We start from the raw sequence: 23,177 nt of genomic DNA on the forward strand, positions 1-23,177 counted from the left end.
AGCCAGTAATTTTGGACACAGCCAAAAATTTCTCATCTTAAAGCCATTTTGTCAAGTGCATGCATGTATAACCCTTAATCACACAGGACTTCACTGCACTGAAAACAATTACAGACAAGCAAAGCGTCCCAGAAGAAATGTTAATGGAAAAAATTACACAAACTTTTGGATCACAAAAGACAGAACTTCCCTCCGGGGAAAATAGATGCTGGTGTTCAAATGATAAGATGAACAATACAATTGGGACAAAAGCCAGATAGAAGACTATGAAAAGGCAAACGAGTTCCTAAAAAGAGTTTCTCAAGCTACAGTACAGGGTTATGGTATGGGCAGGCGTATGTTATGGACAACGAACACAGCTGCATTTTATTGATGGCATTTTGAATGCACAGAGATACCGTGATGAGATCCTGAGGCCCATTGTTGTGCCATTCATCCACGACCATCACCTCATGTTGCAGCATGATAATGCACGGCCCCATGTTGCAAGGATCTGTACACAATTCCTGGAAGCTGAAAACATCCCAGTTCTTGCATGGCCAGCGTACTTACTGGACATGTCACCCATTGAGCATGTTTGGGATGCTCTGGATCGGCGTATACGACAGCGTGCTCTAGTTCCTGCCAATATCCAGCAACTTCAGGCAGCCATTGAAGAGGAGTGGACCAACATTCCACAGGCCATAATCAACAACCTGATCAACTCTATGTGAAGGAGATGTGTTGCAGTGCGTGAGGCAAATGGTGGTCACACCAGATACTGACTGGTTTTCTGACCCCCTCAGACCTCCCCAATAAAGCAAAACTGCACATTTCAGAGTGGCCTTTTATTGTGGTCAGCCTAAGGCACACCTGTGCAATATTCATGCTGTCTAATCAGCATCTTGATATGCCACACCTGTGAGGTGGGATGGATTATCTCGGCAAAGGAGAAGTGCTCACTAACACAGATTTAGACAGATTCGTGAACAGTATTTGAGGGAAATGGTCTTTTGTGTGTACAGAAAAAGTTTTAGATCTTTGAGTCCAGTTCATGTAAAATGGGAGCAAAAACAAGTGTTGCGTTTATATTTTTGTTCAGTGTACATATATACAGTATATGGTCATTTAACTACTATCAGTGTGGCCATACAGTATGTATAGAAGTGCACATCTTGATGGATTAATTTAAGTGGGCTCCTGAGGTACACTTTGTTCCTTTCTTTCACTTTTTGGCAACATTTCATTTCAGTTATTTTATCTTTATTAGTTTAATGATTAAAACTGTAAAAGAAAGATGAATTAGGGGCAATGAACCCAATCATGACATAATTAATGTGATAAACTGAAGAGGATAAACTATTTAAGTATAACATTAACAAAGAATGTCATTAGGATGTAGGGCTTCCAGATGTTACTCATGAAATGTCCTTGTTTTTTTAGAGAAATCACCACGTGTGCTCTTATAGTCGTTTACTATGGGCTGCTACATTACTCACCGCTTATTGAGCCGCTCCAGGATTTATCTCATGACATCATCATTTCCATCTTCCCTGCTGCTGCTCGGGTTTAAGGGGGATTTGGTCTAATTCACAAATCAAAACCTGGGCAGCAATTTCACCAAAGACCTAATGGAACTTTCATCTAAGTGGATTTTTTCTTTTAAAATAAAACATGAGGACACAAGCACATTCAGCAGTTGCAAAGAAAATAAGTGATACAAGTAAATAGTCGAGCAAAACACACCCCTGCCGATAAATCATCTCCCCAAAACTCTATATCCGATATATACTACAGCACAGCAGCTCACTGCCACTCTTTGAAATGCAGGCGGGAGGTGTGATGAACCACTAGGCTCTGAGCACTTAACGCAATGTGTAATCCCATTAGACAAGTCCTTTCATCGTCATCTCAGGAGAGCTCTTAGAGGAGCTGAAAGGGGAGCTACACTGCTCTGGACACAGCTTTAATTCAGCAAAGTGAAAGATGGAGGAGTGGGCATGAAAAATATAGATAAATTATTATTGATCACAGATCCTCTCCTCAGTTTTGGTAAATGAATGACACTGAATTAAAGCACAGATGTAGTGCAATTCAATCTGTTGTGATGACAGGGTAGTACAATCTGCTTTAGGATTAATTTATAGTACGGCCTTATGTTAATAAGCTGGTGTCGTGAGAAGCAGGTGACTGAGGGTGATTTTATGGTTGTGAATCTACATGACAACAGAACAGCTTTCCACAATCTATTTGTGAGTCCAGATTTCTTGATATTTTCATTGTCTGTGCTCCCTTTTGAAGCTCTGCTGTGTAGCATTTGTCTACAGTGACTGAGTAAATATGATGTTTACTAGGGGGAAACACACTCTTAGCCAAAATGATGTGGGGGAGGGGTGATTTTTAGATTTAGGAACTGTTAAACATGAAAAACTCTCATTCCCAAAAGCAGGCAACTATATATTATAAGGTGTTATTGGCAAAGCTAACCACCAAATAAATTCTATATGCAAGTTTCTGTGTCAGCGATGAAAAAGACAACATGATATAGCCAGAATATGCCAAATACATGCCTAAAAATATATAATCCATCCAAATTCAAAGCCTACACAACCACAACTGTCACAAAAAAACAGGGGCAAATCAATTACCTCAGTAGTTTAGCCTCAACCCACTCAGTAACAACTAAATCAGCACTTCATCCTATATGAAAATATATAAAATAGTTACGCTGTTAGGATCAGTTGTTTGACTTGCCAGTGTGATAAATTGTGGGATTTAGTTGGATTGGCCGGCTCCTCTGCAGCAGAGGTGGACTGCTGATTCCTACATTTTTACACAGCTCAGCTCGGGGTGACCTCTACCGTCCAGCGCCCCTCAGGACCAAACAGATTCAGCAAAAGAGAGAGCAGATACTGCTGCAGCAGAGGGGAGCAGAGAGCACAGACAAAGCACATGGTCAATAGGAAATCTTCCCATAGTAGTCAGACCCTTCCCTATTAAAATCTGTTTCTTATCTAATCATTGCACAGGCAGAGAGCTGGGACCAAGACCGCCCGTGAGGTAATCTCTTTCATGCATAGTCAGCAGTTTTCTAAAATCTCATTAGAAAGTTTGTGTTGATTTTGACATGCAGGTAGACAACAATGCCAAAGAGGGAAATACTGTTTAGTAACTGTATTTTATGTACTGCAAATAAGCTGTTTATACAAGCCATTTAAACTAGTATTGATTTTTCCTTAAACACTGGGAGCAAATCTTTTAGACTTACAAATGATGTTAAATGAGTTTTACTGATGTCTGTAGCCAAATGTACACCAGGGTTATAAGGCTTAAGAAAGATATGGATTTAATTTGCAACACCTTTTAAAAAAAGGCTTCAAGTTTTCCTAAATATCGCTAAAACTATACATCAAATCACTGCCTTACATCTATTCCTCATTGAGCTGCACTATGTACGTAATATATATGTACAATGTATGATGCTGTGCATGTATGCAATATAGTAGTCTGTATGTGTTGCCCAGCAAACACACTGTAACACACATTAAAAAGAGCAGTTTGCATGATAAAATATGAGACGTTACCTCAGCTCCTATACTATTTCTGTGAATTCATGTTCGTCTGCTAACCTCGATGTTTTTTTTTTCATTCGGACTATTTAAAACAGGCAAGTCAGCTTGTTTAATAGACAGGTTGGGGGTGGACCTGCTCTCTGATGCAGGACACATGAAGAGATGAGCTGCTACTAGAAATTATCCTGGAGTATCACTCCATCTACTGGTCAAAGAGGGAATAAAGGGAAAACAGTGGGGACTTGTCAGTCCCTGGTGGTTGGCTCAGCCTCTGGAAATCCAAATATTACTGCTGACACCCAAAATTAGTGTTACAGATTAAGTATCTAACAAACATCTCCCTTTTGTTACTGAGATATGGCATTAAAAACGACCAGAAAAGTCACAGTGAAGTTGACCTTAAGATATCATCACTTCATAATTTTATTCTATTGGACTTGTGTAAAATTTTGTCATAAGCATATGAATTCTTGAGTTATGGCCAAATTGATAAGGCTGCTGTTGAGGAGACTAATACGATACTGATTCATCATATCAACAAATTTAGAAACTGTTCTGTATATTTTAACAACAAAGCACTAATATAGTACAACCTTCATTGCTGCTTTAAGTTTGACATCCTCACAGAAAGCTAAGATCTTAAGGACTACACGCTGTAATTTGCCACCACTCTGCCCTATGACATTTTGATAAGGCCATGAACTAGCTCAAAGAATAGCTCCTCCACCTATGAGCCCATTACACTCCAATTACTCTATGACAGAACACAATGGCTACACATTCTATTTCGCAGTGTGTTATGGGTGTTTGCTGGTTATTTTCGACAGGTTTTACAACACAGCCGACAATTGAAGGAAGTGTAGGCTCTGGCCAGGCTATTCTCTCTCTTTACTTGGTAGTAATAAGGCTGAAGGTAGTCAACTTCTTATTATAATACACTCACAGAGATTTTGTCTGAAAATCTGAGAATTCTTCATCCCACTGACAAGGTTTTTAACAGCTTGACTTGATCAGTGACGGACAAAGTATTCACATCTTTTACTTAAGAAAAAGTAGTAATACTAGAGTGTTAAAATACTCTGTTACAAGTAAAAGTCCTGAATTTCATACTTACTTAAAGGACAAGGACCATTTGTATATCAATTAATCATGTAGTGTTACCTTGAATTTGTGAAGAAAACTTTTCTCAAATGCCTCCACTGAAAACGGCAACATATTGATTTACTGATTGATAGGAAACCGCAATTAACAACAGCAAAACTCTATTAAAACATCTATTTATTAACTCACACAACTCCTGCAGTATAATCCAGGTCTCTTTTATCCAGACACATGCTCAGTGCTTCCCAAACACATGCATTTTCACTCAATCTGCACAAACTGTGTGAGAGTTTGAAATGTTTTAATCTAGTTGTTAAATATGCTCCCCAATCAATATATAAATCAATATGTTGCCATTTTCTGTGGAAGCATGCTAGAAAAATTAAAATTTCTTAAAAAAAAGATTCAAGGTAACACAATGGGATTATTTGATTTACAAATGGTCATTTTGTGGGTGAAGCAGTTCTTTAAGCAAAAGTAACAAGAGTATGATCATCAAAATATACTTTACAAGTTTCAAAAGTAAAAGTACTCCTTATAAATGAGGGCCCATTTCATAATATATATATGATATTATTGAATTATAATTATTGATGCATTCATGTATTCATTACATAAATGCTAGCTGGTAAAGGTTAAACATTTTACCCTGCTCTATATACTGCTGGGTGGCTTCACCTTTAAAAATATTTAGATTATTGATAAAATATACACATAAACTGCGTAACTTTTTTACTAATAATTCAAAATAAATGTAGTAGATAAACTAGAGTTACCGCCTTGAGGTTGTATGCCTCACCAAGCTAGTCAGAGTTACATCCACATCTGTCCAGACTCATATGTGGCTATGATAGTTGATAATGCTTATGAATGGAATGAAATATGGATGTTGCTGCAAAAGCTACATATTCTAAAAACATGGATGCTTCACACACATCTTCCCACCAGTAGCAAAGAATCCCACCATCAACAGAATCACTGCAGTTTCAAGGTGGGCACCCAAGATTAGAGTCATCAGTTCAGTATCTGATCAAATGTCTCCCATTTTGTTACAGAGATATAGCATTGAAAATGGCCAGAAAAGTGCTTTTGCAGAACATTATGGTGTCGTAGTGAAGTTGATCTCTGACCTAAGACTGAAATTTTGTCATCAGCATATGAATTCTTGAGTTATGGCCAAAAACATGTTTTGCGAGGTCAGAAATTCCCTCAAGGTTTTCTTCAGATACCATGTTAATAAGAATAAGACAAACAAGACCACAGTGACTGTAATCTTTGACCACCAAAATCTAACCAGTTAATCTTTGAGTCCAAGTGGACGTCTGAGCCAAATTTGAAATTCCCTTGAGGTGCTGTTTAGATATTGTGTTCACGAGAATGGGATGGACGGATGGACAACCCAAAAATATAATGCCTTCGGCCACTGCTATTGCTGGGGCAGAGGCATAAAAAGTAAAATATTTAACTCATGAATGTTGAGGAGCAGAAGTAGAAAGCAGCATAAAATATAAGTACTCAAGTACAGATACCTCAAAATTGCACTTCAGTACAGTACTTGAGTAAAAGTACTCAAGATTAATTTCATCACTGGACTTTATTAATGTTGAGGTTGAATTGAAAGGTGAAAGATGGTTTATGATCAACGCTAGAGTAAAATCCAAAACTGATGGGGCAAATGGAGCTGGTCTACATTAGATGCATACCAATATGACTACTCGCATCCTTCCCTCTGACTGTAATGATGAGCTTGCAGATTTGGCTTGGAGAGGATTAAAACAATGCTGACTGTGGGATCAAGAAATGAGTAACACAAGTAACAGATTTGTGAAAGTAAAAAGAAATTGTTGGCGCGTTGAAAGAGTAGCTGTGCTGCTTTTCTGTCTTATCAAACTACAGTGTTTTTACTGGATCTCTCCAAGTGGGAAAGGACCAGACGTCCAATGCAGGCACCGCTGACCTGGCAGACGCTGTGGAAAGACTGAGCTTACTAACAAAGACGGTGGAAACAAGAACAGGCATATATCCACAGAGTCGGTTTAAAAATACACCAGAATAGCATTTTTTTTTTTTATCATTACAACTTAGTATTGAAAGCACTTACAATATTGCCACCATCAATTACAGCTGTGGTTTTGCCTTCAGCACCCATTTCAGGCCTGCAACTGCTGGTGCAGCTTATGGCAAAACTGTGGTCTCTGTAGTGAAAGGGGAGAAACATGAGAGAGATTGAAATTTTTATCACTTCTGAAAGGAACAAAAACATTGGTAAGTGTGGTGGACTTTCCTATGGTGAAAGCTAAAGTGCTGAGTCTTATGGCACTAGGGTGATGCCATTTTACATTAATCAACCTGAAGGAAATGATGGGAGAGGAAGTGATTATAGCAACACCCCGTCTCCCCACCTCCAGGATCTCTGTCCTGGATAGATAAGCCACTCCTGTTGCTAATTTCAAGCAGAAAAGCAGGAAATGTGACAGTGTAGTTTTCCGCTTCCATAAACAAGACGACTGCCAGAGTTAGCCGCCAGTCCTGTGCGCCTCTGGGCTGAGTCTCCCTCTGAGGGAGACAGACACACTGACAGAGAAAGTGAGCAAGGGACAACAGAGTGGGAAAGTGAGAGAACAGGAAAGAGGGGAGGCAGAAGGACAGGAAAACCCATCAGAGGAAAAGAGAGACGGACAAGAATTGACAGAAGAGGAGGAGAAGGGAGAAGAAGAGAGAGTAAAAGATAGACTGAACTAAGTCTCTCTTCTTCTCCTCAAAGTCATGGCCGAGAACAACACAAATCTCTTTCTGGAAATACTTCAGTCTTTTGATGCTGGTGAGTTTTTTCCTAACTTCCCTTCTCTTGTAGCTGGTCTTTTTCATGTGGTTTCTCTGATTGGCACTGTTGTTCTCTCAGGAATTCAAGTTTTAATCACCTCTGAGATCGACACAATATGTGCGCCCGATTCTTTATGAAGCTCATTAAACAAAATAGAAAGAAACCTATTGTGACTCCATGTCTATAAGGTCCTGACATGTTTTCTTAGTGTTTTTTCCTCCGTTTTCCCAAATGTCATTTCCAGATGACTTTTGACCAGCGTCTCCTTTCCTTTTTCCAAAAGTTGGTGAAAAAAAGCTGCTGTGGAAATATGGGCTAGTAGCAAAGTGGGTTCAGTCTGTTTAATGCTTAACTATATTGAAAGGAAATTGATTTGTTTTCTCTGGCATTGGTCCAAAGGATTTGTCTTAGCCTCTGCATTCTCTCTCTTCTCCCAAAGCACGCTTATGTGGGCACTTCTGCTTCCAAGGCAGAGAGGCACTGACCGAAAAGTCTGTGCCTTTTTTTTTGTAGGAATGAAATGCAATCAGTTTGTTGTCTCCAAAGTACTTGCTCCGGTAAACATGAAAGAGGAAAGCCTATTATTATTTTGTCAAGGGGCACCATCTTGCAAGACACTGTTGGCAATCCTCCATTTGCGACAAACAGATGTTTTTGTAATCTCTGTAAAGGCATTGATTCTAATTAAAATTCCTTCTATTCCCAGGGGAGAATAAAAAAGACTGTTGTTTAAGATAAAGTTCATTTAGATGTGTTGCATGTGCGTAGCTATTATTAAACTCTTCTCCCTCACGGTGAACCTGAAAAGTAAATACGTTAATGAGGCAGAAAAGATAAAAAACAAATTAAGTAGAAACCAAGAATAAAGAGGATATCTATCACAGAAGATAAAATATCCCTTTTCATGTGTGTTTGTGTTTACAGTCCCTCTGATCATAGCTTTCTGTGTGTCCATGGCGGTGGGCCTCGTCTTGGGGGCCTTGGTATACGTGTTCTTGACCTGGATGTCCAGACGCAGAGCAGGCTCTGCCAGCATCACCCGCCGCCCTCCCCGCCACTCGCGCGCGTCTTCCCGCAACCGCCCAGGATTCAACCGCAACAGCAGCTATGACCGGCGCAGCAACAACAGTTTGGTCAGCGCTGCTTTCAGCTTCCACCGCCAGACTTCCTCCCCAGATCACCTCGACCCACTGGGGCACAAATCCAGCTTCCGGGCCTCAACCTTCCACCCTTTACTTCAGTGTAGCCAAATCGCGAGGGAAGCAGAGGAGGGGAGCCAGACCACGTTGCCTCGTACGCCGACTCTGACCACGTCAGCTGGATCAGCCCAAACAGCAGCCCAATCAGCTGCCACCCCACCCAGACCTGAGTCATTTTGGGGGAACAATGGCCTGAGAGGTTTCCATGCTACACAGACCCCACCTCCAGCTTATGAAAGCATTATTAGGGCTTATCAGGAAACATGCACCTGAGAGGAGTGGGAGCACCAGGCTGACGACAGCTACATGAGCCCATAGATGTAAATGGATTAACAAATTATATTGGACTAAATCTGTATTGATTTATATGACCAGGTGAAGCTGAGTGGAGCAACGAAGGACATGAAGGTCAAATCTGTGCGCTGCTCAACACAATAACACTCTGAAACAACAATCAGTCTTGTATGTTTTTTGGTTTGTTAATATATATCTGGTGTTGACATAAGCATACTTGCCTTTCATCATTCAATACTGCTGTAGAGTATTTATTTAGAAGAGTCAGGTAATACTCTAAGCGTTGTGGAAACAGCTGCTTATGAACAAAAATTATTCCTCTTGAAAATTAGCAGTCTGTATTTAGTGATGATTGACACTCATGTATGCTTGCAGAGAATCTATGTTTTTTTTTCTATGGCTAAAATTTACAAATACATACTGGCGACGGGGCAATGCTGCAAGGCAAGATGTCTCCTTTGTCCCTCCTGATTATCTAATATCTATGCAACAGAGAGAATGAAGTGTACCCCAAGGGAAGGGTGGATGTTTGTGTGTTAACTTTACTAAAATGTGTCAACAACACATCTATGCAAAACGTGGTGAAGACAGCTTTAAACTCATTTGATGTTTTAATTGCTGCCTCACAAATGTTTTTTTTTTACAGAGTTGTGGCAGATGGGTGAGTGTGGCATTTAACGTAATTCAGTGTGTCTGTGTTTGCATGTATTTTATTGTATGTGCTAGAGAGACAAAGAAAGTTGGGCATTAGATGTCATAAGTTTTTGTAGTTTATCTTTGAACGTAATTTACTGAACTTTGCTTATAAGTTAATGTAATAAAAGCTGGGATCCAAAGCATTACAAAGTTGTTTTAAATACGAAACATGTGGTCTGGGTGTTTGCAAGAACAAACAAAGCAGTGCCCTGATCTTAGGGACATAACATGAAAACCTTTAGAATACTGTAACCAAAAATTACCTTAGAGAAGTTTCTAAAATTTCATTTTCTGGACAGTGTTAGACAAATATTGATAATATTTCAAGACTGTGATGTTGTCCATTGGTGAGGACCACAAGGGAACTACATTATTAAAAAACTCCCAACTGAACACACATCTAATGCAACTTCACCACAGACTACAGCCTGTCAATCAGTCAGTACCACCGGCATCAACATATTAACACCGTGATCTTTGCAATAGTTTGTAATTGTTGCATAATTGTTACATTGGACTGCATTATTCTTTCCATACAATCTGAGCAGACGGATTATTTTTATGTCCAGTCTGACAACTGTTTCCGATGAGGGAACTTAAAAAACTACAATAGTGTTTGGTACAGAAGACCAGACAAGACCCCAGGTGCAGACTGTGCAAAGATGCTCCTGAGACAGTTCAGCACATAACAGCAGGATGTTAGATGCAGGCAGGAAGCGCGTACATGGAAAGCCATAAGTGGCTGGCATAGTGTACAGGAACATCTGCACTGAGTATGGGCTGGAAGTCCCAAGGTCAGAATGGAAGACACCCCCTAAGGTGGTGGAGAATGATCAAGCTAAGATACTGTGGGACTTCCAGATCCAGATTGGCAAACTGGTGACAGCTAACCAACCGCAAATCGTGTTGATCAACAAACAACAGAACGAGGCAGTGGGGATAGATGTAGCAATTCTGAGCGAGAGCAACATCAGGAAGAAAGAACATGAGAAGCTTGAAAAATACCAAGGACTGAAAGAGGAGCTAGAAAAGATCTGGGGAGTTAAGGCAACAGTGATCCCTGTGGTAATGGGAGCACTGGGGGCTGTGGCCCCAAACTGGGAGAGTGGCTCTAGCAGATTCTAAGTACAACATCTGAGACTCCCAGGCCTCTGGTAGAGGAGTTTGAGGAAGACACCCAACCACCCCCATGGGTTTTCTTTTTTTTTTTTTTTTGCATGTTAAGTAAATAAAAAGTGTTCTTATAATGCTACAAGCAAACTATCACGCCCCACACTGCATGCGTTTAGTCTCTTTTTTGTATTTTAAAAAAGGTTTGGTTGTTGTTTGAATATATTTTTATATTCATTATTTCACATATCCTTGTGAACATAGAGACAAAAGTTTGAGAGAGCATAATGGAAGATCAGAGAATAAGGAACAAGAAAGAGATAGACAGACAATGCCAGGGGTTACAAACAACTTGTGATACAGATAAATAAAAGATATGCAATAAAATTATACCAAAAATAAATTAACATAGAATCTTAAACTTGAGGTGTATAAAGTCTTGGTGTAGGATTCTGCTGCCTTTTTAAAGGTACAAAAAGAGGGTGTGATTTTTAATACCTTACTTTTATGGATATAAAACTTGGCCAGCAGTATTTTTTGTTGTTGTTGTTTTCTCCTGACCGCGTCAGTTGCGGAAGATGACGTGTTATTTGTGAGCCGCGTTTTGTTGTGTTTATGAACACCGGGCGCTGCAGTCGTGGAGTGCATCACGGTGATCCTTGTAAAGCTCATCAGTCGGTGAATAAGGTAATGTCAGTGTTTAACACTTAAATTAAACCAGCACGGAAAAGGTACTGTAATCGGTCAGTTAGGTAGCTAACAGTCAGTAACTTAAACTGTCGGACAGCTCTAAGAGTAAAACGTTAGCTAAAAGCTAAACCTGGAGCAAGTTAGTGTTAGCTAACGGTTAAGTTAGCTTGACCCGTTGTTACAGTTTAACTTGTGTTTATGCTAACGTTAGCGTTATCAATGTCAGCTTGCTTTAGTGTAACATTAATCTGAATGATGGGTTAGACTGACTGACAGGAGAGGTGACAGCCGCAGCTGCCTTCCTTATCCCAAGTTAGCTAACGTTAGCTTGCGTTAGAGGACTTATGAATGATTTAATGGCTTTACTAACTTAACGTTACATTAGTTATTTGATTAGATTTGGCGTTAATTATTGACACACGTTGGTTTATTGTTGATAATGTCAGCTGTTTAGTTAGTGGAGCCTTGATGCTGGATCGCTAACTTAACACAGCAATTTTGCTTCAGGTAAACCGTTTGTTTTCTACGTGCTTTAAATTAACCTAGCTTAAGCAAAAGTGTCATTGTCCACACGTCTGACTCTATGATGTAAGTTTCTAGTATGAGGTAGACCCGGGGTGGAATAGGTGATTAGTCCTTTGTGGTGGTTTGATTAACTTATCCTCACACTGGGGGTGACCTGCAGGCGGAGGATGTCTGGTGCAGCCCTACGTTTGATCCGCTGTCGGAGACTGAGCACAACTGGGCCACCTGGAGTGAGGAAAGTGCTTCAGTGGAAAGATTTAAGTAAGTTATTAAGCAGACCTAATTGGCTTATGTGTACACAACTTTTGTCAGCAATCTCACAAGTACTCTGGCTTCAACCTTGATGCTTTTGTGAGTACAGCTTCCAACCCTGACCTAATATAGATTTATTCTTTATTTAGGGAAGTTTGCTAAAGTAACTGGTGCAGTTGTCTCTGGGTAAGTTACAGTATCTACATACAGATTTTAATCCTTGACTTCAATGAAAATCTTGTGTAAAAACAACTATCTATGTGTCACACCTTATCCATTGCCTATCTACAGGGGCTGTCTTTTTATCACATATGAAGTGGTGGCGTTGAACAAGGCTGTGACCATTGACACTAGTGCAATTCTTCAGGAGAAGTACAAGTCTTACGTCTATCTGAGAGCCACTCCCTCAGATGAAAAGGAAAACCTTACTGCAGGTACTGAAAGTCATTAGCCTGGACCTTATGTCTAAACTGGAAACTCATCATGTGTCCATTTAAAGGAACAGTGTCTGCTCCACGCAGCTTGGTCTTAGCAAAGTGCTGGAAACATCAAGTCCAGACTGGTAGAAAAGATTTCAGCACAATTACATCTAAGCAGTGTTTCACCTTCACAAAGGAACAGCTTGTAAAATTTAGGGGAATTTAGTGGCATCTAGCAGTGAGGATTGCAGATTGCAACCAGCTGAAACTTCTCCAAGTTTGAATTCCCTCAGTGTTCAGGTTAGCCGTATTATCCGCAGAAGTCTCCTCCTCTCTAAACAAACAGAGAAGGTGAGTAAAACCGGTAAAAACACTGAATAAAGCAGATTCACCTTACAAATCAGTGTTTCTCCCATGCTGTTTGGCATGTCACAGACAGGCCCTTAGACCAGCACCTGCTAATGTGCGCTCACCTACTTTCTCTGATAACCTAAAGTGTGCTCACCCTATTTCTAATTCAGATGTACAGGAGGTTTTAACAGGGAGCTGAATTATCCACAGAGGTCTCTTCCTCTCCAAAACAAATGGGCCCGATAATTCAGGCTGGTTAAAACACTGAATGAAGCAGTTTCATGTTAAAAAAAACTGTCTTTCCCATGCTCTTGTCACGGAGAGGCTGTGAACTACGGTGGCTGATGCAAAAATGTGAATGGCCCTATCTAGAACTTGTGTTTGGTTTTTCCTTTCTGGGCTATTGTAGAAATATCATGGTGCAACATGACAGTCTACATGGACAAGCACCAGCTCCCTATGTAGATATAATTGGCTTATTCTAAGATAATAAAAACAGAACAATTCCTATTTTCAGGTTATTCTACACTTAATAAAACATACTTACTATTTTATATTGTATTTCTGCCAATATATCCCCTTAAATCCTACACACCGAACCTTTATAACACCTTACAAAACTGAAAAAATTAGAGACCATTTAGAGATTTCATTTTAGTTTACATGTTTTGTTTTTGGACTTCCCAGACGAACTAAACAATATCTGGAATGTGCTGAATGGCTTTATTTCTTGTATGAGCACAAAGTCCCACTGAGTTTGACATGACCAGGTGCCCAGTGACGTCTGCCATCATTACTTCCTGTCTTTCCTTCCCTACCTTCTCTACTGTCTTTCCTGCCTGAACATCTGGGTCAGTCTGTTGACTGATCTCACTTCCATTGGTCAAGGTTCTCTTATTTTATGGAAACAATCACCTACCAACCTCCACCTAGATACCAAATAGCAACTAGTACTAAGGGGTTTCACTATTTTTTTTTTTTTTTTTAAAAACTGAAATTAAAATCAGATTTTCTAGGTCATTGTACTAACTTCTAAACTGTGTCTAGGGCTCACATATAAAGCAAGGAAGGAACTTCATAAAGCTGCAAGACGGTTTCTGGAAATATCATCCAGGGTTTTGCTGCAATCACTAGACGGTGAGAAACTAAAAGTTGTCATTATACTGAAACTCATGTTTTTAAGTGAGTGCTAATAGAGGCACACATATTTTTTTTCTCATAAAACTACAGCTGTCCACTCATTTCTATGTGTCATGTGCACATTAAGGCTAAAGGAAACACCTGCCTTCTACATGCACATCCTGTTTTGAATGTGTCAGTTTGTGCATATTGTTATGTTAACTTTGTTTTTATTACTAATGACTTTGTATTGTAAATGCAGTATTGTCTACAATTATGGAAATATGTGATAGCTTTAAAATTAAATTATACTGCAGTAAGACATCTAATGAAATTACTTTTGACTTTTTAAAAATGAATAGCTGCCAAGTTGATGACACAAGGTTTGAAACCACAAGGTTTGTAACTTCCTAGCTGCTGTAAAAATATGAGAGTGGTCCTGTAGATACTGGTAGTTAGTCACTGTAGAGACAGTTAACACTCAATTTCACTGTGCCTTTAGGAATATTTATAGCACCCTTTATCCACGTTGTTTTGTAAATCTTCAGCCAGTCAGTGCGCTCTGTATTTGTATGTCTCAGAGCACTTCAGCCATGTTGATGCAGACCCACATGAAGTGGCATTATGGGTCTTACTGAAAAGGACAATGTCAGCCAATAAAGCCATCAGACTACAGGCTGTTCAGGAGCTTGCAGAAAATCGCCACTGGCAAGGTAAAATACATCAAAAATTGTCACATATCACTTCAGGTTTACAGTGTATACTGTACAACAGCTGAAGTGGGATAAGTTCACACTTTTTGTCAATAATGCAGACTACCAGTACCAGACAGCAGCCCAGGTTATAGACCAGCGAACAGCAGTGGGCTTGGCCCGGACTCCTCAGGTAGACATTCGATTCTTCCTGCGCTCACCTGCACTGCCTGACCTGGAAGATGTGAGTATCTCCTCAGTATGTCTATTACTTGCAAACCACGCTCATCCACAGGTTTTGCTTCAATACTAAACCATGATGGGCTCGAGGGGGTGCTCAATTATGGCAGAAAATCAAAATCATGATTATTTTAGTTAATGTTAAGATCACAATTATTAACACTGTTACTTACTGACCTTAGAAACATTATGCGTTTATTTAAATTTAAAAGAAAAAACTCATCTTTTCTTGAACTTTAAATATTATTCAACTGAAAAACAAATAAAATGGAGAGGGAAAGACCCTGCATCTTTGGCAGAGGAGAATTGTACTCCAATCTATCTGAACAACATGCATGAGAATTAATTAGAATATAACATGTTTAAATATATCCCTGATATGGGGCGTTGGTGGCTTAGTGGTAGAGCAGGCGCCCCATGTACAAGGCTGTTGCCGCAGCAGCCCGGGTTCGACTCCAGCCTGTGACTTTGCTGCATGTCACTCCCTCTCTCTCTCCCCCCCTTCACACTCATCTGTCCTATCAATTAAAGGCCCCAAAAATATCTTAAAATCTCTCTCTCTCGCTATACATATACATATATATATATATATATAGACTATATATATATATCAGACTATATATATATATATATATATATATATATATATAGTCTGATTAACTTGCTCAATTTGTCACCAGTTGTGTTTCAGAAATAAAGTCACTGAGAAAGTCTGAAAAGTCGCTAAATCAAGCAAGAAAGTCACCAAGTTGGCGACACAGCGCACTGCAGTAAAGGGAAGGGGTGTGCTGGATTTATAACATGACAAAATTAGAGCATCATTGCAAAATGGAATGTGACCCAATGATCGTTTTTTTCTTTACTGTCTTGTTTTCATAAGCCAAAATTGTGATTGAAAATAATATTCAAGTAATCGCCCAGCCCTAATAGGCTTTACATTTTTGACTGTCCCCTATTATTTTTTTGTGTGTTTCTTCAGAAATCAGATTGGTCATATTGTGTCTCTTGTTGGAATCAGCTATCACATGTGTAGCTGTCAATCTGCAAGGGATACAAGCTATTCATCACTATTCATCTTTAACCTTAGCTTTACATAACACAGGTATATAAGATGATGTCTAATATGTGTTAACTTCATCACAGGGTTTGTCAGCAGAGGACGGACTGCGGCAGCTGCTGGCATCTCTGCCTCAGTCTGAGGTGGACAAATGTGTTCAGTACTTCACTTCACTGGCCCTCAGAGAGAGCACCCAGTCTTTGGCAGCACAACGGGTAATTGAGATGGAAAGCTGGACTCAAGTTGGACATGCACTTCTACATACAGTCTTTTGGAAAGTGACTACCTAGAACTCAAACCAACAGGAGAACAACTCTTTGTTCAAAAAGGTTGAAAATAAAAATCTTAAAATCCGTACTGAAACATACGCTCTCCTATGTTGCAGGGTGGTCTGTGGTGTTTTGGAGGTAACGGGCTGCCTTACGCTCAGAGCCTCACCTCTGTTCCCTCTGAGAAGGTGGAATCCTTCTGCCTACAAGCACTGGTACAGCACTCCAAGGTAATGCCATCACTCATCTAAACATGATCTAGTCAACTTCCCCTGGGAAGTTGTCTGATTCCTTTTATTGTATACACTGCACACTGTTCCTTGAATTGTTTTGTTTTCTAAACAACTATTTCAGTGGACTAACGGCTGAGGAGGCTGTGGATGATTTTAATTGCTAGGAGAGGTGTATGTATATATTCTGAACTTACTGAAACACATCATGTCTGCAGGTCCAGAGCCACTGTGACCACATAGTTGCCAATGGGGGTCTGCAGCTCCTCCAGAGGGTTTATCAGCTTCGTAGAGACTCCCTGAAGATTCAGAGGAACATTGTTCGTATCATAGGAAATTTGGCGCTCAATGAGAGTGTTCACCAGGCCATTTCACAGTCTGGTAAGTCTGCAACTGATTATTCCAAAGAGAGTTCTGGTTATGTGTAATCTTGACTAGATGAAGTGAGGATGTGTAAATAGGTAGAAATCTACAGATTACTTGTTCACCATAACAAAGACAGTTTTAATGTTGTCAGCTAATCAACTGTTGATCACTCAAACATGCTTAACAGAAATTATACTTGTTCACACTTGTTTGTTTTCTGATTTTAATACTCTCTGTCCCAACTGTATTAAGTGAAAAATTAACAACAGATTATATTCAATCCAGTCGTCTTTTATTCTCCTTTTCGTCCTTACCATTTTCAGGCTGGATTTCTGTCCTTGCTGAGATGATGCAGTCTCCTCATGTCATGCAGGCGTCTCATGCAGCCCGCGCTTTGGCCAACCTGGATAGGGAGACAGTGAAAGAGAAATACCAAGATGGAGTTTACATACTCCACCCACAAACACGTGGCAAGTAGGAAAATGATTGATTATATTGTTACATATTTTTTATGATACATTAGTTTCATTTTTTACTTTCTGTGTAAGCCAACACTCATCTTTGACAATCTGTTCCAGCCAGCCAATCAAAGCAGATGTGCTTTTCATCCATGGCATTCTTGGGGCAGCTTTTAAGACGTGGAGGCAGAAGGACCGCAACATGTTAGAAGAGGAGAAGGAGGAAGAAAGCAGGGATGACTACACAGAGTGTTGGCCAAAGGTGAAAAATCAACCTTATTACTGTAAGCATTGTGGGTCCCCATAAAGTGTCTTTCCATGTTTTTCCTCCTACAATTAAATTAAATATTTGGAACAACTACGGATTGGTCATTCTGGCTAAAGGGGAGACTCAACAGTGTTTGGATTCTCCAGTGAAATGTGAGGTCTCACAAAGATAAATATAATCAATCTTGTAGAGATTAATTGTCTCTCACTATTGTTCTTCCGTGTTATTGTGTTCTCTTGTGTTAACAGTCATGGTTGGCTGCTGACTGTCCAAATCTAAGAGTACTGTCAGTGGAGTATGACAGTCACCTCAGTGACTGGATGGCCAAGTGTCCCGTAGAGAATCAGAGGTGAGCAATCTGTTATTGTCTCATGTCTCCACTGGTGTTTGATTTTAGGGTTGTGCAAGAATAGGAAAATTATGTTTTCTCTAATTTAATTCTCGAAAATAATTTTCTTAAAATGACAGTTCATTCCAAAAAAAAAAAATATATATATATATATATATATATATATAAAATAAAACATATTTTCCTCTTACCTGCAGGGCTATTTATCAATCTAGATTATTTTGGCGTAAGTTGCTGAGTGTTAAAAATATCAGCTATAGAGATGTCTGCCTTTTCTTGAATACAATGGACCTAGAGGGCACTCAGTTTGTGGTGGTCAAAGTGCCAAAAAAAATTGTTTGAAAAACTCAACAGCATTGTGTCTTTCCAGAAGTCATCACTCATTTACTCAAGATAATCTACAGATCTTGTTGTTGACAGTTTCACGTAGAAACTATTTTTTTTCCTACCTACTACCTAACTACATCCACTATCCATATTACTGCCTGCATCTACTCACGGTGAGAGGCTCGAGCTTGTGACCGTACGCAGTGTAAACATCAGTGGCAGATGAACTGCACCGTTAGCTGGCTCACTGGTATTAAGTGAGCTTGCAGTAGATACATGCTTCTTTCTGCACAGTTATATTGGCAGGGGTGTAGTTCAATGAAGAGAAAATTGTTCCTACATGGAACTGCTCACAATTAGTTCAGTGGATAACCTTGGTGCGAGGGGGTAGTTATACGCACATCGAAAAAGGTGCAAGGCCAGCACAAAACATGAATGAAAAAGAGGTAGAGGCTGCACACTTACTCCATGCCACAAACTTTAATGAACAACGTTTCGATCCTAGAGGGATCTTTTTCAGGTCTGAATGTTGGAAAATGAAAACCACACCTCTGTTTATAACGTTGTGTGCAACAGGTGTGATTAATCATCCCAATATCAAAAAAAAAAATCAAATGATTAAGCTCACAGATCCTGAACACCAAAAATAGTATTCACAATCATGTCCCAGTAGTCTACTGGGACATGTAAACCGACGAAACCATATAGAACAATATCGGAATATATAATAAGAAATAAGAAGAATATGTTAATTCAACACTCAAGTAGGCCTAATGGATTTAAAGAAAGTGTTTGATCTCATATTCTTGATTCAAACCACTAGGGGAAAGAGTCTGGAGGGTGAAGATATAAAAACTCTCTCTTTTCAATAGGAGGGTGTTCAGATCACCTCCTCTTCTTGGGGGTTTTATGTGTTCGAAAGAAGAGGAGGTGCTTAATCATTTGATTTTTTTTCCCCATTGATGAGGTCTATTTAAATACACAAGATGAGGTTTTGCTGCTAAGATGTATTTCGGATGATTTGTTTAACTGTGACGATTTGCTAACTTTAATGTTATTCTGTGAAAGAGACTAATCAGCCCACGCTGATTAATTGAATATAATCCACTTAAAATGATTGCTGCTCATGATTCAATGTTTTTTTGAATTGTAGGTCCCCCCTTTTTTCTGATGGAATTTTATAATATATATATATTCTTAGAGTGTTTTTGATGTATTTGTACTGAATTGTTACCCTGGATTGAATTTGATGTTTACTTTTTCTGGTCGATGTTTTTTAAAAAATAACCCCAGATGATATTGGGATGATTAATCACACCTGTTGCACACAACGTTATAAATAGAGGTGTGGTTTTCATTTTCCAACATTCAGACCTGACGAAGATCCCTCTAGGATCGAAACGTTGTTCATTAAAGTTTGTGGCATGGAGTAAGTGTGCAGGCTCTACCTCTTTTTCATTCAGTGGATAACCTTGACAGTTACAATACTAATAATCTATTTTGCACAACTCGTCCAACATTATCACTACTTAATGCTAATCAAGCTACAGTTCTTAGTGAAATTCAATGTTTAATCCTCCCAAATGATTCAGTATCTGCTATGCACAGTTCCAACAGACTTTCAATGAGTGACTGTTATTATTTCTTGCTTTGCTTTGGCCTCTTCAGGAAGTCCTTGGCCTACAGAAGTCAAGAGCTGCTAAAGAAGTTAAAGCTGGCAGGAGTCGGAGAGAGGCCTGTGGTCTGGGTAGCCCACAGTATGGGAGGTATTTTCTCAAAACTTTCCTTCCACTTTTCCATGTCAGATTTTTACTCGAATCCCTTTGACGCAACATTAAAAACAGATGGCTTGGTGTTTTACACCTGTATGTGACTGTATTTGATTTAAAAGTTGTGCTTACTGTGTGTCTGTATCCTCTTGTGTTTGATTTTTGCATCAGGATTGCTTGTGAAGAAAATGCTGCTGGATGCCTCAGAGGACCCAGATATGCATGGACTGTTAAATAACACCAAGGGCATTATGTTCTACAGTGTTCCTCACCATGGCACCTTTATGGCAGAGTACTCAGTCAATGTCAGATATCTCCTCTTTCCGTCAATAGAAGTCAGAGAACTTTGTAAAGGTAAGTGAATAAAATAAATTTTGAGCTCCAAGACTGTTTATGTTTCAAAGATATTGTTCAATATTTAATGTGATTGGTTGTCCATGTGTTCTTAAGACTCCCCAGCACTGCGCAACCTGAATGAGAACTTCCTGAACATGGCCAAAGAAAAGGAATTCAAGGTGCTGAGCTTTGCAGAGAAGCTGCCAACAAACATTGGTCCCATGATCAAGATACTGGTGGTACCAACGCAGTCAGCAAGTATGTAACGCAAATGCACTAACAGGACATGTGTATCTGTGATGTATAGCTTAAATATGGATTCATGAGCAAAACAAACACATATCTTGAAAGTGATATGTCTTGTTGTTCTTTGACCTCTTACCTTGAGCCTGCTCTGGTTTGGTTTCAGATCTTGGCATTGGGGAGCTCATCGAGGTGGATGTAGATCATCTCAACATCTGCAAGCCAGAGAAGAAGGAATCATTTCTGTACAAGCGCAGCCTCCAGTTCATCGTGGAAGCTCTGCAGAGCTACATCAGCCACTGACTGAAACACATGAACAGAAACACACTGATAAAACCTACTTTTTACTTGAAAGGGGGATAGCACTGATAACCCCCACCCCCAAAACCAAATGGAAACATAACTGCCTCTCCTCATTGCACATTAACATAAACATCCACTTATGTGATCATAGTATAGTTAGGAAAACAAATATATTTTACACACTGATTTCTGTGAAAAATTGTCAGTTGTGAGGAAAAGAACATTGCTTACTTTGTTCTCCTAGCCATCCTCTTGGATTGGTCTCTCTCATGAGTGAGTTGAGATTTTAATTATTTTAGATTTTACTATCTGACACTTTTTTCCATTTCAAGTTTGACTTAGCAGTTTAACATAGGGCATATAATGCTCAGACATGATTTACTTAAAGATGCACTGATATGTCTTTGCCACTCCTGCTCCTCAGTATTTTTGACCAGAGTTGTTTAAGATTTTATTTTTTAAATTAATGTATTTTACTCTAACCCAGTACGACAACCATATCGTCTGCCAAAACAGATTCCTTCCTGAACTTAAACCCAAGTGGACCTGTATTAATATTAGTTCAGGTTGCTATATTTATTTATTTGTAGGGGACTAATCGAGCAATTGGTTTTGAATCTCCATGTGTTTGTAGTCCGAACTGCCACTACAACACTGACAATGAATAAATGTATGAAGGTGGAGTGAGTCAAACTTGTCTGTGCTCTGCATCATTTTCATCTCAAATACTCTCTGCAATGCATATCCTCTCTAAATGTTTTTTAACATTAATTGTTTCATTAACTATGTCATTTGATGCAATATAACAGTGATAGTCAACTTGTTGCCCATCAGTCAAACAGTCCTTGATAAGGTGCTGTGCAGCAATACTGTTGGTGGATGTAGTTCGGTGACCTGCCGACCATTTTCTAATTTGCAATGACAGTAAATTGATTACCGATTACCCAGGGTCCCCATGGGAGGGGGTCTCAAAAAGCCTGGAATAAAAAGTGTGGTTTTGTATGCACTTTTATTTCTAAGCAACTAGTGCCTTAACTAAATTCAAATTGGTGGAATAAACTGGTTGTAAGACTGAACTTTCTATTTAACAAAAAAACAAACAAAAAAAAAAGCAGAAGCTCCCTGAGGCACCTTTCACCCCTTAAAAGCGCAAAATGGTTTATTCTGCCCCTACAAGATTCATCTCTAACACAGCTAGAGCAAAGTGAGTGACTGCTTCTGCTGCTGGAGCTCCAACATACACATTTATGTCTTTCCCTAAGAGAGGGAAATCAGGGTCATAAAAAGAAAAGAAATGTAAGGAAAGCAAAGCAAATGGATTTTGTAAAAGAACATTTCAAAAGGTGCGTGAGAGAGACATGGATCAAGAGAAAAACGGCAGGGGGCCCACAGAAAATGCTTCTGCATAGGGCCCTGAATTTGGTGCTATGTCCCTGCTGATAAATGTTATTAATGTTTGTTCATTAAGTGGCCCCTAGCCTTCTGTCACTTAGCAAAAGAGGCCCCCAGGCAAAGCAAGTTGAGTATTCCTCCATTAGACTATTGTGGAAAACGTTGAGAAAATCACTGAGCAAGATTGCTTCATGATAAAATTGGACGTTTATATATTTCTCTGCAATCAATGTGATGATGTACCTTTATCTGTCTAATATTTAATTTACTGCAAAAAGCAGACATTCCCAACTGTTTATTTCATTTATTAACAGCTTTACGATGGATGTTGAAAACTTGACTCTATCATATTATATATCCACAAAAGTCACTGCAACATTTACCTGATTCATTGTTGATAAATAATGTTAATATTTATGAATGATGTACCAAATGCACAGCCAGACAAACATTTAGATGGTTTGTGAGTGTGAAGGAGTGCAAACAGTCCAACATGTTGTGTTCTCTTGTAACAAATACAGACATGAAAGGTGACAGTTATTTAGGGAGCTCTCAAGTCTGGGTCTACCAGTATTCAAGTGGAGTTTCTACTTACTGGTTAAAAAAAATTCTCCAAGCTTCTGCACCTTGTTAAAAAAAATACAGGGTGAATAGTAAACTCTTGCCTGTGGAGGGCAGCATAACGCTTTAATAGCATACAGTCTGCCTCATTAGAAGAAGAAATGCGCATCTCCGGTATCGTAGAAG

The 23,177-nt window shown here is 39.3% G+C and overlaps 2 protein-coding genes across 3 annotated transcripts; both read left to right on the forward strand.

Annotated features, from left to right (window-relative positions):
* Positions 1-7,109: 7,109 nt before the first annotated feature.
* Positions 7,110-10,873, forward strand: myct1a (myc target 1a). Its single transcript, XM_049590318.1, has 2 exons — positions 7,110-7,473; positions 8,401-10,873. Exons 1-2 carry the CDS (start codon positions 7,419-7,421, stop codon positions 8,946-8,948), a joined length of 603 nt encoding a protein of 200 aa, XP_049446275.1. The 5' UTR covers positions 7,110-7,418; the 3' UTR covers positions 8,949-10,873.
* A 157-nt stretch (positions 10,874-11,030) lies between these two features.
* Positions 11,031-21,753, forward strand: serac1 (serine active site containing 1). 2 transcript variants are annotated; one of them, XM_049590315.1, is made up of 17 exons: positions 11,031-11,462; positions 12,151-12,251; positions 12,392-12,428; positions 12,534-12,676; positions 14,060-14,149; positions 14,713-14,844; positions 14,946-15,067; positions 16,207-16,335; positions 16,506-16,619; positions 16,838-17,000; positions 17,309-17,459; positions 17,564-17,705; positions 17,960-18,060; positions 20,056-20,153; positions 20,328-20,510; positions 20,607-20,750; positions 20,902-21,751. In XM_049590315.1, the coding sequence occupies exons 2-17, from the start codon at positions 12,158-12,160 to the stop codon at positions 21,036-21,038; spliced, it is 1,980 nt and encodes a 659-aa protein (XP_049446272.1). In that variant the 5' UTR covers positions 11,031-11,462; positions 12,151-12,157; the 3' UTR covers positions 21,039-21,751. The 2 variants fall into 2 exon arrangements, with proteins under 2 accessions (XP_049446272.1, XP_049446274.1); XM_049590317.1 differs by lacking the exon at positions 11,031-11,462 and adding an exon at positions 11,682-11,972 and having other exon boundaries at positions 20,902-21,753.
* The last annotated feature ends 1,424 nt before the right edge of the window (positions 21,754-23,177 follow it).

The sequence above is a fragment of the Epinephelus fuscoguttatus genome, linkage group LG11, assembly GCF_011397635.1.
Source record: "Epinephelus fuscoguttatus linkage group LG11, E.fuscoguttatus.final_Chr_v1".
NCBI lineage: Eukaryota > Metazoa > Chordata > Actinopteri > Perciformes > Serranidae > Epinephelus > Epinephelus fuscoguttatus.

Excerpts from the sequence above, each read along its gene's own strand:
- myct1a (XM_049590318.1), top strand. The coding sequence starts at position 7,419 with ATGGCCGAGAACAACACAAATCTCTTTCTGGAAATACTTCAGTCTTTT. Across the intron at positions 7,474-8,400 it reads ACTTCAGTCTTTTGATGCTG|TCCCTCTGATCATAGCTTTC; the intron begins GTGAGTTTTTTC and ends TTGTGTTTACAG.
- serac1 (XM_049590315.1), top strand. The coding sequence starts at position 12,158 with ATGTCTGGTGCAGCCCTACGTTTGATCCGCTGTCGGAGACTGAGCACA. Across the intron at positions 12,429-12,533 it reads ACTGGTGCAGTTGTCTCTGG|GGGCTGTCTTTTTATCACAT; the intron begins GTAAGTTACAGT and ends GCCTATCTACAG. Across the intron at positions 14,150-14,712 it reads TTTGCTGCAATCACTAGACG|AGCACTTCAGCCATGTTGAT; the intron begins GTGAGAAACTAA and ends TGTATGTCTCAG.